This window comes from Cyanistes caeruleus, chromosome 5, assembly GCF_971803275.1.
Source record: "Cyanistes caeruleus chromosome 5, bCyaCae1.hap1.1, whole genome shotgun sequence".
Classification (NCBI taxonomy): Eukaryota; Metazoa; Chordata; class Aves; order Passeriformes; family Paridae; genus Cyanistes; species Cyanistes caeruleus.
This window is the reverse complement of record NC_141705.1, coordinates 51,240,372-51,257,244: the sequence shown is the minus strand read 5'-3', so window position 1 is coordinate 51,257,244 and position 16,873 is coordinate 51,240,372. Positions and strand designations below refer to the sequence as shown.

The window sequence follows — 16,873 nt, the reverse complement described above, 5'->3', positions numbered from 1 at the left end:
GGAAAAACCCACTGCCCCTGAGAAACTAATGTGGCTCCCCTGCAGTGTACGAGCAGCTAAAACCGGGCTTTTCAGGGTTTGGTGGGGTTTGCAGCCGCCTGCTGCTGCTTAGCTGAAGGTCCACCTTAAATGTCCCTATATGAGTATGGAATCTGGCTGTGCCCCGGTGTAGTCTTACACCAGCCCGCCCTGGTGTGCTCCTGCCGGGCTTCGACTATACAAAAATAGACAGCATCCACAACCTAAGATGTCATTGTAACATTACTTATCTGACGTGGAACTGAAGCCCTTATCTTTGACGCTGAGCAGCACTTAAATATCTCAGTTGCCTTTTAAAGGTAATTTGTTGGCCACGTTTGTGGAGAAGGGGTTGCTTGGGTTTTGCTTCCTTAGCGTTAAATTGTGACTGTGGATATTTTGCTTTAGTTCACAGTTTTTATTTTTGAGGGTTGGTTTTGATACCTGTCTCATCTGTGACATTGTTCTGCCACTATGAAGCTATGCTATAAAAACAAAGTCAGAGGGATTTTATTTTCTTCTGATTAACTGCAAAGTTGTGATGCTTTGACATTGTTGTGTTTAGAAATAAGCTTTAAGCTGATGACATGGCAGCATGTGATATTAATTTTTTTAGAAGTGAATGTGCCAGTAGTGCTAATGTCTTCCATACTTTGGTTTAAGGGATGCTATCAATTCATGCTTGTCTCAGTATTGACCCCCTGCCCCACACAGTGTTTTGTTAGTAAAAAGTAGTTGTCAAACATTTTGGCAGCGGCAGCAGTTCTCCAAGTTCTGTTTCTTCTTAAGCTATGGAGGGAAACAACATAAGAGGAATAAAAGCACAAGTCATGGCAGACCTGGTGTGGGTTTTTTGGCTGTTTTGGGGGGAGGGGAATACAGCCAAAGAAAGAAGGCTTTCAAAATTGCAGACAGTGCCTTTTGTTTTTATCATCTTTAAATTAAAACTCTAATCCTCTTCTACAGGCATCAGTTCTTTGGATTTGGTCCTTGAATACTAAACATCATGAGCAACTACAGCGTGTCTTTGGTTGGGCCAGCTCCCTGGGGATTCAGGCTTCAGGGGGGCAAGGATTTCAATGTGCCTCTGTCTATCTCTCGAGTAAGTGCATTTGCTTCTTTTCCTGCATGTGGGTATCTGTTATGCTGTGGCCAACCCACAACCTTCAGACAAAGCCATTAATTACAGGCACTGGAGCTCAGCTTGCCCATGGTGGACTGTTGGGGGTCGGGGAGGGAGGAATAGAGAGGGGGAAGATAAATCTTTGTGTGAAGGCTTCAAGAAAATTAGCTTGAGGAGGACTTGTTCATTTGAAATGGTTGTTTTATCTGCATTTGTTTATTTAAATAATGAAAGAAATTGCCCTCGAATTTCATTCTCTGCTCCCATCCAGAAAATAGAAATGCAGAGGTTGGAGGCTGACAGGAAACAAGCAATTTACTTTACTGGGCTGAGCCTGTGCATTTCAAATGGGAAACAGTGGGGAAAAATCACTCGTGTTACCCTTGTTTATTCAGCAGCTCTTAGCTGCTTGAGGATCTTGTGGTGTCTGTTGTTACAAATCCTACCATTTGTAATAAAAAGGTACTTAAATGACAGTAGATGTAAATAAGCAGTTCATCAATATGTGCCTGAGTGAATGTGCCAGTTTCTCATGAGTGTTTTATAGAGTATGTGCTCTGAACTGGTGTTCAAAGGATTTGAGGAACGAAGTCAAAACAAATATGCTCTTTGTACCCAGCACTGTCTAACTAGTTTCCCACTTTACAACTGTGTTTTCAGGGAAGGCTTGTCTTTCAGTGTGGGCTGAATTTTCAAAGCTGTTTTCAGATGGCTGAAGCACTTTGCACATAAAATATAGTGACAAACATTGCAGTCTTGAATTTCTAGGATCACTAGAAATCTCTGGGTGAAGGGACTGGCTTTTGATGGCTCTGCACCCTGACACCTTTAGATCTGATTAGCCATGTGGAATAATTTATATACGAATGGCCCTTCCTCTGTCAACAGCTCTCCTCTCCCTCCTGCATTTTCATGGAGTTTAGTGACAAAGATGAATTATTTTGTACACCTGTTGGGATGGCAGAATTGATACTGCCCTGGGAGATGGAGCAGGTTTCTATTTGGGTTTATGCATCATGGTGATATTTTTAGCTAATCTTAACTAGTGTTTCAAACCCTTCCAGTTCATTTAGTCTTGGCTTATGTTATCCACTGGTGGATTATGGTGGTGAAATGAAAGTACAGTTTAGCTCTGAAAAATTATTTTTATATGGCTGAAATTGACAGGAGCGCTGTAGATATGCCTGTGTACTGATTAGGACAGTTAATATCTGGGACAAGAAGGGGTTGAAAAGCAGTTTATTCCTGGATTTCAGGGACTGTAAAGCTGAACTGTAATTTGGTTTCTTGTTCAGTAGCTGGTTACTTGTACACTAAAGAGAAATTTGAACTGAGGATGTGGATGGCACTCTGCTGATTTGATGGTACAAGGGCTTTCATGACAAGGATTTGCAAAGGTACAGGGTTCTTGTTTGTGATACTGACCTGACGAGCAGTTAAGCACTATAGGCAGTAAGCCATGTGAAACAGCCAACTTCAGGAAAGGGTAATACTTTTTTTGTAGAGGCCTCTGTTATCTTGGAGATGTACAGTGCAGTCCTGCTGTAAGCAGGCTTCCCATCTAAAAGAGGAAACATTGGAATTAGCCCAGACTACAACTTTATTGCAGGAATCAAATGTGCTGTCGCACAGAGTAGCCTGGAGGAATTGAGCTGAAGAGCTGCCTATTAGAGCCTCAGTTATGGGATTCCCTAGTGACAAATGTCAGTGCCCACAAGAGCAGAACATAATGAGAGATGGGGGCTGGTGTGGTTTCAGAGCTTTAATTTGTGCATGGGCAGGGAAGCACAATCTCCACCTCAGCACAGCTCCTCAGCTGTGCTGTGTCTTCCTACTTGCAGTTAAGAGTATGCAAGTATTAGACTGCAAGTATTAGACTGCCTAGTGCCTTTTTTTTTTATTTCCCTCCCTCCTTTGGATTAAAAAAAAAAAAAAAAGCTTAGTTCTGGTATGCCAATCCAGCTTTGGGCCAATAGTTTTTACCAGAAGAATTCAACACCCATGTTCCTGGTATGCTAGAACAGTGTGTACAATTCACCCCCCAAGCCCTTCTTTTCCTGATGTAGCATAAATTCCTTCCTGTATCTGAGGGCTGCTAATTAAATTATTTTAGCAAAACAGTAATGAGACAGCATAATTATGTTCCTTGGCAAGGAGGACTCTTGGGTTTTGTTTTGTTTTTAATTTGTCCTGTAGATGTTGAAGATGAATGCTGGGCTGCTGAGGGCTAATTTCCTGCTTTAGTTTAAACTCATTGAAATTAAGTTTAAATAAAGTGTAGTTTATGAAACACAGAGAATACACTGCTTTCTAAAGCTGTTTATCTGAAAAGTTAATCTCTTCACTAATGATTTGAACAAATTACAATCTCACAGCTCCTTGAAGAAGGTTTTACTAAGCCACTTGAGTTTACTGGATACAGTTTAAATGGGCGTATTCCTTGTTGCCTCTGTAGGGTAAAACGAGTTAAAACTCATACTATGTAATACTCATAACTAGGTTAAAATGAGGTTAATGTTAGTGCAGGGGCAGTATTTGATTTTTCATAAATTAGTATATTGCAGACTAGTCTGAATTTCATAACCAATAGCAACTGTTATTGAAGGGTTATATCAGTCTCTTTATATAGCTGAGTGTTGTAAAGTTGCTATGTTGAATTATACAGCTGTACACATTTCATGGGAAGCAATAAATGTGATATTGGGGTTGCTGTGATGTGATGGTTATTACATTTATCAGTGTAACTATAGACCATATGTGCACATAGTTATGTACGCATACGTACACAACATATGTATATTTTGTGTATAAGTCCGGACAACACAAATGCATGTGGAACTTGGTACGTGAGCTTGTATCTGGCTGAACTTCAACAGGGTGACTTTTCCCAGTCTTCCTCCCTGCCTGCTCACTTGCCTGAGCCCTGCAGAGTGGCATTGCACAGGTCAGGAATTTAACACTGGGAAGCTGAAGTGGGGCGGGAGCAGCGGTGGGAGTGTGATGGGCGGTATGGTTCCCATGAAGCAAGGGCCCGTGGGAAGGAAGTTGCTCTGAAAGTAATAAGGGATAAAGGGTGGGTTGAGGATTATTAACAGCCAAGTGTTAAAGTGGCTCAGGCTGCCACATGTAAGTGTAGTGTAGGGCTTCCAGGTAGTTAATTCTGAGGTGGCATTTTGCAGACTGTGAGCAGTTAGCCTGCGGTGAAGAATACAGACATTTGCTAGAGCCCAGGTGAGCAAATTTAGATTATTCTGAGTTGCTGTTCTTGCTGTTTCCTCATGGTAGTTTACATTAGTTAAAGAAGCAACTGGTGTCTTTATTCCTCCAAGACCTATACTATGATGCAAAAGAAAAAAACAGGGAGAGTTAGAGGAGGTGAGAATAAGATTTTTTTGTGCAAGAGTTTATTCTCATTCAATGCAAGGAACAAATGCAGTTTTGGAAGTAAAGTACCCCAATATATTGCTAGGTTGGTTTCATGAAGTGACTCTCAGGCATGCTGAATTCTATATTAATAGAATTTGGGGTTAATCATCTCTACAATATCATCTGTGTTATTTAGGTGCAACACAGTAGCTTTTAAAGCTATCCATATTTCTTTAGTCTTTGAATTAACATTCTATTTGCTTTACTTTTTGGGGAGTTTGTTAGTTCCCCATGTTTGGTTAAAAAAACCAGAGAAATCTCAGGAAGCGTGACTAACATTAGAACTGTCTCAACTGCTGTACTGTGCAGATTGAAATAAATGGTGTTTGGTATTGATGATATATTCATCATGTCAGGATGACCCGTGAGAGGTTTGGATACTTGTTCCAAATGTTAGTAGTTGATCCAAATTTTTGTGATGTAGTCTCTAAAGGGTGCTTCTCTCTGCTTTATGGCAATATTTTCTGCTAGAAACAAGGAAATACTCAAGCAAAGCTATAGTTTGAAGAGTAATGTAGTCTGTAGGCAATAGATACCCTCTCACCTAATGCAAACACATTGGATGTTTACCTGTATTTAAAAGATACTTTTTTGTTGAATCCTGGTGACAAGTTTAGCTCTTGTCTTTCAGAAGATGTTTCACTATTTGTTTTTCTCTTGCTGTAGGAATCAAAAAAAGAATACAGTCATGTTGAAATGCTTGACCTGACTGACAGCTGTTTTTCTACTGCAGCTTCTTTCAGTGTGTTTCCCACACTGCCAGCTTCTTTCTGCTTCACTGATCACTTTTTTTCCTCAAAATACCCAAAACAAACAAACACCACTCCTGCCTCAGAAATAACTGCTTGGTTTTGCAGTTTTTAAATTTTCATTATTTCAACTGTTACAAGTGTGTTTTTCTGTGTTAAAGTTGCAAGCTTGTAGTTGATGGAAGACTCATGATAATAAGTCTGTTGGCAAGAAGTACACTCAAGGAGTAGATGGAAGAGCAGCACATCTTGGGATGAAGTAGGAAATGCAAGTACAGCACATCAGGTGCTCAGTATTTGTCCCACATGAGCATCCTGATGTTCTTTATGCTGGTATTGGGAAGTCATTAATATGTGTGAAAATAGTGAGAAGACAATAAAGGAAAATGATGTTTTGAGTGGACCTGGAGCATGTCAACTTTGACTAGAGTCTGGCTGAGACTCTTGCCCTTGTGTTTTGTGTGAATTATTTTATTAAGCTGTGTGTGTCATTTCCAGTAAAATCAAGCTTTGTGTAAGTATGAAATAAGTTTTTTTTAAATGGAGGGCTGTGGAAATTGTTTTTGAATCAAGTATGTGAATAGGAGGGAAACATTAGAACTGCTAGCCTGGCCAGTGATAATTGTGTCAGTAACTTTATGCTTCATCCTGGAAGCTACTGAGAGCTCCTAACTAAATCCTAACTGGCAGCTGCTGGCATTGCAGTGATGGGTTGATTTGTCACCGAGTTGTGATGGTTTGCACAAAGTGCAGCTGAAGATGCATTCCACTGCTGCAGCTGAGGTGGACTGGGAGCTGGCTGAATGGCAGCACTCAGAGTTGAGAGCAATGGCACAGTGTCTAATTAGAGGCCTTCAGCCAGCGGTGTTCCCCAAGAGTCAATGCTGGGTCCAGTCCTGTTACTCATCAGTGACCTTGATGAAGGGACAGTGTCCCCTCAGCAGGTTTGCTGGTGGTATCAAAATGGGAAGAGTGGCTGACAAACCAGTAGGCTGTGCTGCCATTCAGCGAGATCTGGTCAGGCTGGAGCATTGGGCAGAGGAACATACTGGGGTCCAACAGAACATAAATACAGGGTCCTGCACCTGGGGAAGAACAGCCCTGTGCACCAGTGCAGGCTGGGGACTGATCTGCTTGAGAGGAGGTCCTGGAGAACAACAAATTCTGTGAGCCAGCAGTGTGTCTTTGTGGCTGAGAAGACCAATGATATCCTGGAGTGCGTTAGGAAGGGGAATGTCTCCTCTGTACAAGAAAGACAAGGAAATGTTGGAGGGGCCCATCAAAGGGCTGTGAAGATGAGTAGGGCACCAGAGCATCTCTTTTTTGTGGGAAGTCCAAGAGAGTTGAACCTGGAGAGAAGACACAGCCTGTGCCCATGACAAGGGACAATGGACACAAACTGAAACGCAGGAAGTTCCATCTGAATATGAGGAAAAACTTCTTTCTTTCAAGGGTGACAGCACTGGAACAGGCTGATGAGACAGGCTGTGGAGGCTCCTTCTCTGGAAATACTCAGAACCCACCTGGACACAATTCTGTGCTACCTGTCCTAAGTTAGCCTGCTTTAGCAGCAGGGTTGAACCAGATGCTCTCCAGACATCCCTTCCAATCCCAGCCTTTCTGTAATTCTGTAACATCCTGGCACAGGTCAGAGATGCTGTCAGACATCACAGCATGTACCTGCTGATGCTGTTCCTGAGGCAGCACATGCTGTATTTTACAGGCGCTATCAGTGCTTATGAAATGAATAGGATTTGCCAAGATACCAAGCAAGAAGTGTTACTCTGTTCTGTTTAATGTTGTTTACAAGATGTGGTTTACTGAAAATATACTGAGAATGACAGATGAGCTACCAGTGCCAAAGTCTACATCCTCTGTGTACAGAGTCCTGAAGGAGCAGAGGTTTTCCTTTGGATAATTACAAAGTTCCCAGCTGCACAAGTGGTTTAATATGAGCAAGTGTTCGGAAAGTCCTGAGAGTGCTGGTTAGTGCTTCAGAGTTTGCGTAGTTGCAAGAAACAGTCTTTACAGAGCTCCTCAGCTTAACCTGAAGATGGAAAGAGAGATCTGTTGGTATGGCTGTAATTTCCTGGCTGCCTCTTTTCTCACTATGGTTTAACATCTTTGTGCTGAAAAGGGAAAAGGGCAGTTTCCTCTGACCATATTTTTTCCTTCCCTTGTCTATTCTGCTGTATGGTTTAAAGAATGACAGACCAGCACTGGTGTGTGGGCTTGGAAAGAAGGGAGGGCATGGGGGAGAAGAGGCATAAGAAAAGTGTCTCCATCTCATTCTGTTAGAATGACCTTATTTGTTAGACAGCCTCTTCAGACTGAGTGGGAAGCTAATTTTTAAAAAATAGTTCCTCTGCTGATGTCATTACACCAAAGGTGAAGTTGGCTGTACTGGGAGGAAAAGGAACCAAAGTTTGTAGCTGGGGGATGTCTGATGTGATGCGTGAGCACATTCTTTTTACATTAAAAAATGCTGGTTCTTCTTTTTTCCCTTATAAGTGACAGTTTAGTTACAGTATGAGGAATATAAGCTAAATATTTCGTGATGGAAAAGCTAAAGTATTTGTTTGTAGTGTCTGCTTCTCCAAGACAGATGTAGTGAAAAAATAAACTCTGATTAGATGTTCAGAGCAGATGCAAAATTGGCAGTCCTTCCAGAGGCCAAAAGACAGGAGCATTTATTGAATAGGAACTGCAAAATATTAGGCATGTTTTCCTTGCAAGTATCTCACCCTGGAGGCCTGACAGCTTCTGTCGACTTCCCCACCATTTGGAGATGCTATTTTTAGTGTAACTGTTTTTCTCATTATTCATTGGCCGATGGCAATCAAAAGGCATTGTGAGAAGAGACATGGTGTTGAAAGGCTTGTTTGTTTGGCTTTGGTATGGAGCCAGGAGATAACATTGTTGGTATTTTTTTTTAATTATTATTTGTTTTGACTTTTAAAGAATAGATTTCATATGTTACCAATATAAGGAAAAGTGTGAGAGAAAGCTGTTTCTCATATGCCTAAGGCAGTGGAAATATGGGAAAGGTGATATTCTTCCTGCCAGTGGTCATAAAAAATGAAAATTGAGGCTGAGATTAGTTTGAACAAATATAAGGAATAGAATCATTGAATCATTTAGGTTGGAAAAGTCCTATAAGATCGTCGAGTCCAACCACTCACTCAGCACTGCCAAGTCCACCACTAACCCATGTCCTGAAGTGCCACATCTACACATCTTTTAAATGTCTCTAGGGGTGGTGACTCAACCACTTTCTTGAGCAGCCTGTTCCAATAATTAATAACCCCTTTAGAATTTTCTTCATATCTGATGTAAACCTCCCTTGGCACAACTTAAGGCCATCTCCTCTTGTCCTGCTTGCTTCTTGGGAGAAGCTGACCCTCACCTTACTACAGCATCCTTTCAGGTGGCTGTAGAGAGCAATAAGGTCCCCCTGAGTTCCCTTTCCTCTAGGTTAAACACCCCAAGCTCCCCCTGCTGCTCTCTATGAGACCTGTGCTCCAGACCCTTCATCAGCTCCCTTGCCCTTTTCTGGACACTCTCCTCCTGCACCTCAAAGTCTTTTTTGTAATGAGGAGCCCAAAACTGAACACAGGATTCAAGGTGTAGTCCCACCAGTCATGAGTACAGGGGTAAAATCACTTCCTTGGTGCTGCTGGCCACACTGTTTTTGACAGGATTCCATTTGTCTTCTTGGACACCTGGGCACTGCTGGCTCATGTTCAGCTGCTGTCGACCAGCACTTCCAGGTCCTTTTCCACCAGACCATTTTCCAGCCACTCTGCCCCAAGCCTGTCATACTTCATGGGGTTGTTGTGACCCAAGCACAGGAACTTTTCCTTGTTGAACCTCATACAGTTGGCCTCAGCCCATTGTTCTGTTGAGTTTGTTTGCTTCTACAGGTGGCCGTTTCAAAAACGGAGACGGGAGGGATGGAGGCTGCCGCTAAGGCCAGTGTTACATGAGTTGGAATGACTCAAGTCTTCAGGGCAGTGACAGCAGAGAAAATATGACAGAAGTACCTCTTCAGGTTCCCTTGCTATATAAGGTCCTCAAGCTGAATTTGCAGAGAGAGGTACTATCTGTTCTTAGAAGAGTTGAAATGGGTTCCTTCCCCTCTTCCCATTTATTTACTTCTTTCATTACTCACCTTTCAACACTGTCAATCACTTGGGTGGGGCTCCCACACAGTAGCTTTCCATCTTTTGTCACTTCAAGACACCAGTGCAGTTTTGTGTAGTCACTTGGGTATGCTATCCCAAGTAGAGAGGTAGTATGGGGACAAAATAGCTTGCTGTAAATTAATGACCATATCATGATACACACCCTTAAAGCAGATTAATAAGCGCTGCACCAAAAACTGTACTTCACACCAAAACTACTAAGTAGCCAGAGCACAGAAACTTGTAGACCAGAACATTTCATGTGGAATAGTCCGTAATATTTTACCACTATGGATTAGTATTATGGGGTTTTTTTCTCATTTTGAGTTACTCTTTTATTGGAAACTTCAGCTTAAACAGTTAAGCTTAGCAGAGGTAAATTCAAGAGATAGTTGAAAGTGTTTGAACGAATGAACTTTCGCAACTGCTGTCAGCTGTGCCTGTAGCAAAGCCCTGAAGTAAAATGTAATGCCTTGCGCGAAGTCCCATAGGCTAAAAAGTGGATCTTGCCAGGTCTCTAGTAGTCCTGTTGGAAAGGTCAAATGGTTTGCATGTTAACTGGATATGAAAGAAGTTTGACTTATCCTGGGCTATATTAAGGAATGATCTAACACAGTATCTAGTTTTTTCCCTGACAAGGGAAAATGTTTCTACTGAACAATGTGAAGTACTTAACCCTGGGAAGGCAACAGAAACTTTTATTTTGTGTTGAGTATTTCATATTTCTTTTGGAGACCTGACTAGTGATTTAGATGCTAGGCCTGGATTAACATAGAGTGCATGAATTTCAGGAGGGTAAGATTCCTTGTTTGCTTAGCTTCTGCATTTATGAGTGTAATTGGGTTGTTTAGTTATTCTTGCACCCAAAATTTCTTCAGGCTGTGGAGAAAGTGATCAAATTTTCTCTAAGTATGATGCTATATTGGTGCAGTATAATTTGAGATTTTTAAAAAGGAATTCTGTGGAGCCAAAGCAAAATGCTTTAAATATGAAAAATGCAGACATAAATAAAGCTGTATTTTTGTTACTAAATTATATCACTGGTGCAAACTCTAGCTATAGAGCTATAGAACATTTTGTTCAGAACCGTTGAAAAATAAAAGCGGCTTTTTATTAAACAAAAGCTCCCTCTACCTGGCAGAGCAGCTCAATCTCAAAGTGTATAATGCATCTGCTATTAAAGATTTTTCTTTTTAATGTGCATACATGACAAGCCAGGTGTAGTTTTGAGTCCAGTGTTTTCTACCTCTTCTCATTGTGGTTCTAGGTTTTGCATTACATTGTGAAACACGTGGAGTGGCAGATTGATGGAATTATTTGTCTTCAACTTGCACATGTATCTGAGCAATTCCTTCTGTGCTGTTCTAATTTTCTTTGCCTAATACCTTTAAAAGGATGGACAAAATCAAAGAAAAACAAACAAAGCATCAGGGGAGATTTACAAACCACAGAGCTTGTGAAAGTAGGGTTGGGCATACTTTTATTAGAGTGGTAGGGAAATGGAAGGCTTGTAAAGCTTTAAAAATCAAAGACATCTTGATAAAGTCATAGAATCATAGGTCAGGTTGGAAGGGACCACAGTGTGTCAGCTGGTCCTATCTCCCTGCTCAAGTGAAGTCATCCCAGAGCACATTGGACAGAGGGATTGGATTGTGTCCAGAGGGTTCTTGTGAAGTGAGAGACACTTCACAACCTCTCTGGGCAGCCTGTTCCAGTTCCTTGATCACCTGCACAGTAGAGAAGTACTTGTGCACATTCATGTGGAACTTCCAGTGCATCAGTTTTGTACATTGGTGAGGTCCCCTCTTGGTCATCTCTACTTGAGGCTGAACAGGCCCAGCTCCCTCAGCCTTTCCTGGTTTGAGAGATGCTCCAGCCCTCTTCATCATCTTTGTCACTCTTTGCTGGACCTGCTCCAGGAGCTCCACATCTCTCTTGTTCTGAGAAGCCCAGAACCGGACACAGCACTCCAGATGTGCCTCATCAGGACTGGGCAGAGGGACAGGATCACTCCCCTGACTTGCTGTCCGTGTTCTTCCTAGTGCAGCTCAGGGTCCACTTGACCCTCTTGGCTCCCAGGGCATACTGCTGGCACATGGATAGCTTGGTGTTCACTGTGACCCCCAGGTCCTTCTCCACAGAACTGCTCTCCAGCAGATCAGCCCCCAGCCTGTGCTGCTGCCTGGGGTTCTTCTTCCCCAGGTATAGGACCCTGCACTTGCCTTTGTTGAATTTCAGACAGTTCTTCTGTTTGCTTTCTGCAGCTGCTCATCAAATCACAGTGTTTTGAATCTAGGCCCCGTGAGTGTTCTTTACCCGGTGTCTAAGGTAGTATGCTAGTAACCATTTAGTAATGAAAAGGCAATCCCCAAAATATATATTCAGGATATATTTAACCCTTGGGGGATGGTGCACCAGTTCTTTGTGGGGGACCGATTGTTGGAGTCATGACTTGATCAAGTGTAATGTAAATAGTCATCAGGGGCCATGATCAGTCTTGCAAAGGCAGCAATAATGGTTGGAGAGCCTTGCATCCTACCTGGCTGCCTGAGTTCCTGTCGTCTTTAAATCTTTTCTTAACGCTGAGAGGTGTGAGGAAGGCCCCCCCCCCTCCCCAAATATTGGCACTCTCAAAGGCAGGAATAAGCTCATGAAGTACCAAATAGTCCTCTTGGATGTGAATTGGCCCCCACCCCTGCCAGTGCTACTCACTGGCTGAAGAAGGTTGGCAGAAGAAAACCTGTGCTTGCATTTTCATGACAGAGCTTAAAGCCAGCTCCACAGATGAAACTCTTCCTCCATCAGTGCCCTAAGCAGGGATAGTAGGGGGGACTGGTGCAGCAGAGATTCTCTCAGCCCAGCAGGCTTGGCCACAGGAGCTGGGTCTGCTGGCACAGTGGTGGCAGATACCTGGGGACAGTACAGGCTGGAAGTGCCGAAGCCTGACTTGCTAGGATGTGTCTGTCAGTATACTAAGCTGTGAAAACTGCCACTGAATGCTTAATAAATAACAGCTTCTGTCAGCTATGAATACATTCTATTCTCTCCACTTTCCAGCTGTCATATTTTGGCAGCTGACTAGAATCACAAGTCATTGTAGCTGGGGCTTACATGAATCTCCTTTGAGAGCATAATTTGTAAATTAAATTAGTTTGGTATTGTGCAGATCGATAACAATCCTGTAAATGCTAAGAACCCAGGTCTTAGCACTAGAAAAACTCAAGAAAAAGTGCAATTGTGGGCATGTAAGTTGTTTCCATAAGATGACTCTTGCATAAGGCTCAGCCTGTGTCAATGTACATCACCTTGTGTCAATGTACATCACCTTGGTTCAGCACTCTGCAGTTTTGGTTCTTCAGACTGTTGTTACCAGGAAGAAAGAAGCACAGACTTGCTTGAAGTAGGAGCCAACTGACCTTTCCCGGGCAACTTTCTACTTTGTCTCAAAGATGTATGAGCCAGTGATTGTTAGTGTAAGAGACCTGACTAGCAGAGATGTTTGTATGGCATCCAGAGAGCTCAAATAGAAACAGGCCTTTGACCAGACAGTCAAACTCCATCAGTAAATCAAGTGCTTTAGTAGTGCTAACTCTTACCCTAGAATTGTAGAGATGCTCCCTCCCCTTCTCTCTTTGCAGTATGCAATTATTGCATGTTATAATTTTTAAGCTAGAGATTACTACCCTCAGAGTGTGTCCTTTTTTTGGGTAGTTTTACAAAACTTCTGAACTACTGGTTTAATAATTGAGCTTATGAACAAAATACATATGTAGGTTTTTGACTGAAAGAATAAATTTTGTGTAAAAGTCTGGAAATGCAGTTTACTTTCAATGTGAAAACCTAAAGATGCTTTTCATGAGGTGTGCACTTAAAGCTTGGAGGCTTGAATTCTTGCACTATCTCTCTGGATAAAAGTGTCACCATCCCTCTTATGTCAGAGGGAGTGTGATACTCTCTGGCCAGTAGAGTAGCTCCTCTGTGGGAGCATTTTCTTCCACTCACACATCTCCACTTCAGCTTTAAAACGCGGAAACTGCTGATCATTGAAACTTAAAATTACATTATTTTGTTTTGATATCTGAGCTGATGAAAACTGCTGCTGTTGCAGTTGACAGCCCAGATCAGTTTATACCTCTGTCCTGCTTGGTGTGGGATGAAATAACTGGAAATTGCTCACAGGAAACTATGATTACAGGAGTCAAAAGAAGGCTTTAGGGCAAACCAGTTGGTGTTGATGCTTTAATTCATAACCTCCTACTGCTGTGGAAGGCCAAACTGCTGGGGTGTTCTTCCACAGCTTCCTCCTTGCAAATGTAAGGCACACTTCTGGCAGTGGGCTGGAGGCAGATGGGTGCAAGTACAGGATTTTTGGATACCACAGTCATTGACATCGATTGGTTCCTGACCTCATCAAGAGGATGGAGTGCCTCCAGTGCTTCTGCTAACTCTGAATGCCTCCCCTGTCACTCATTCATGCGGTACTTTTTTTTTTCTTCTTAATTGCATGTCCTAATTTTCCCATTCCTGCTTTCTACATTCCATTCCAGAATTCCATTCCTTTACCAAGGAACATATTGTCAGGGCACAAAATGAGGTTTTGTAGAGATTTTCCTGTCCCAATTTGCCCTGATGATGATTACCTAACAGCCTCTATCCTGCAGCAGGAACTCATTCCCTTGAGAGAAATTTCTGTATGACTTGGAAGGAGGCTGGATATAGGAGATAAGGCCTCACAGGAGGGAATTCCTCATGAGGAAAAATACTACCCAGAGTAGTAGTAGTATTACTACTACTACAGAGTAATGTGTAATTGTTGTGCTTTGGGAGAAGCATACAGATTCTTGGCACCTTGAGAGGAGTGGCATGCAAATAGTTTAGACTTGAACAAAATGATATTTAAGTAATATTCGTGTCAATTCTAGGAAACATTGTACATAACAATGGGCATTATGAATTGGGAAATAACCTCACTTCAGTATTTAAGGTAGCTAACCACTCAAGCTGAATCAGAGTTGGTTTTCAGCACCATTTTTTAAAGTTTCTGCTAAATAGGTTTGAGTCCTTTAGTTTGTTGCCTGTTTTATCAGAAAGAGGAAGGTAGTTTTACAGGAACACAGTTTGTACTGCCTTTAAGTTTTGTTCTTACTTTTCTTAGTCTGAAGACTTGTGCCTTCCTGCTGAAGTAATTCTACAAGGAGTTTTTGCTCTCAGTTATCATTTAAGATAAAAGCTGTTCAGAAATTATTACCTGTGGTGCTAACAGGGTTTAGGATTCATAAAGCAAATGAAGGGATTGGAATAAAGGGAATAAGAACTAGGTAGCAAAAAATCACAAACTAAAAAATTTTCAAAGCTAGTGAATATGTAGTATGTTTGTCAGCTCCAAGTGACAAATAATAAGAGCTTTGGACTTGGTAAAGCAGGTGATAGAAGTAGCTATAGGCTACTATATAGCTATAGTAGCTATATAGTAGCTATTGTCTCTGTTTGCATTAGTACTGCATTGCAAGTCTGTAACCATTCTTTTCCTTCCCATCTTTCAGTACTGTGCCAGAGAGTGGTATGTCCTGGGTTTACTGTGCCCAGCACTGGGTTAAATCAGAAAAGCAGGACTGTATTTAGGCAGCTTTTGCTTTATTGGAGCAGTTACAGGAAATGCTTCAGCATCAAGAAACAAGCTGCTCTTTTATGAGCACTTGCATACCCCTGGATTCCTGAATAAACACTGTCAGCAGCACGTGCATGCTTTGGGTTTCCAGCTCAAAAAGCACTGCTGGCTTCTAGGGAAAGTTCTGTAGCTGGTGTTGTGAGGTGCAGAAATGGGTCTAGAGAAGTTTTCTGGCTTTCAGTTTCCTAACAGATTCTTGACTTTCCTAGGCATGACTCAACTAAGTATTCCAGATTCTTCCTACCCAGTGTGTGAGGCTGCCTTTTGGAGCCTACCATGAGACCCCTTCTGCACTCCCAACATCATGGCAATGCTAGTGGCTTCCTTCCCTCAGCTGTCTCAGCCTATTTTGATTCAGGAGAGCACAGGGGGTTTAGGTGTCATTTGCCCATGAGGCTGTTACGATGTGGTTAAATGTCATAAAGAAGGTAGCAGCTTCATTGGCTTGATCTCTGTTCATCAATAAATGCAGTCTACAAGCAAAGTGTTGGTAAAAAGGCACACAAAAGATAGCAGTTTGGCCATCCCCCCCATCTCTTTTCTTATCACTGGGAGGAGGAGTAAAGGTTGTTGAAAGACATGAATAAAATGGAGACACAATCTGTGTCATCAGAGGGGCCTCACTGCAGCACTACAGATCTGAGTCTATTTTTCCAGTCATCCCATAAGAAGGAGGAAGTGCATTGTGATATGTACCAGTAACTTCATCTGGATGTTCATCAGGACCACACATAGCTGTGTTCAGTCTTCAAGCTCTTGCTGTCTTGAAGCTCTTGCTGTCTTCCTGTGTGTTGAAGAGATATTCCTAAAGCAGCCCTTCCAAAATCACTGCACTCAAGAATATAGAGGAAATTGGTTACTTTTGCTGCTGCTGTTCTTGAGTATCCAAGTAACTCTGAATTTTTGGGAGGGGAGCATTGTGGGGGGTTGCTTTTAAGCTCCCAATCCTTTGTGTTGATGTGCTTGTATCAAAGTCTGAATTCAATTTAAGTCATCGAAATAATCCTTTGGTCTTGCATTGCAGATTTAAGAAAAGTAAGTTGGAAAACCCAGCGAAACCTCAGAGTGTATCTTGGCAATAAAATTGTGAGATTAAAAAACACTACTTATTTCTAGGGCCTGACTCACAGTTTTTGAATGTGTGAGGGTGGCAGCTCTGGCTGGTCAAGTAGCATTATAAATATTTCAGGACTTTTGGGCACAGAGCTGTGCCAAATACTTTTCTCATGTTTGGTTTTTTTCCCTAATTCCCGAAGCAAATTTTTGCAGATCTCTTATAATCTGGGTTGTGTGTGTAATTAAACAGACAACATGTCAAATCTCCAAACTTCTGAAAATTGATTTAAATCAATTACATAGTGACCAAAGTGTTGTTGACTGTCTGCAAGCTGTTTTATTGGGACATGGTGTATGCAGTTTCTTGTATATGTGGTAGAGGAAAGTGAATTACGGAGCAGCTGGCTTGCTAGAGGTCTTCAGAATTAAACAGTACATGGCCTGTGTGGCAGAATTTCACCCTGTTAGGAAAATAAATTGGCCAAATTCGCTGATTATTAATGGTGGCTCCAGCTTCTGGTGTCAGCATATGCAAAGCAAAAGCGGTGGTAGTGGTGGGGTGTGGAATAATTTAATAGGTCTTCCTGCCTTCCAGGAAGCCCGTGGTGCCCTGAAACTCGTTCAGCCAAGTCCTAAATGAATTATCCTC

General features: G+C 42.1%; 1 protein-coding gene across 23 annotated transcripts in view; it reads left to right on the top strand.

The window, feature by feature from the left end:
• PDLIM5 (PDZ and LIM domain 5) overlaps positions 1–16,873 on the top strand; it is a 123,840-nt gene that overhangs the window by 2,663 nt on the left and 104,304 nt on the right. For 20 of the 23 annotated variants that reach the window (XM_086888457.1, XM_086888456.1, XM_086888455.1 and 17 more), the window contains one exon: positions 985–1,120. In XM_086888457.1, coding sequence (XP_086744583.1) covers positions 1,025–1,120 — 96 coding nt within the window. In that variant the 5' untranslated portion in view covers positions 985–1,024. Of the gene's footprint in view, positions 1–154; positions 339–374; positions 449–984; positions 1,121–16,873 lie in introns of those variants that run through there. The other 3 variants (XM_086888466.1, XM_086888445.1, XM_086888447.1) reach the window with 3 other exon arrangements.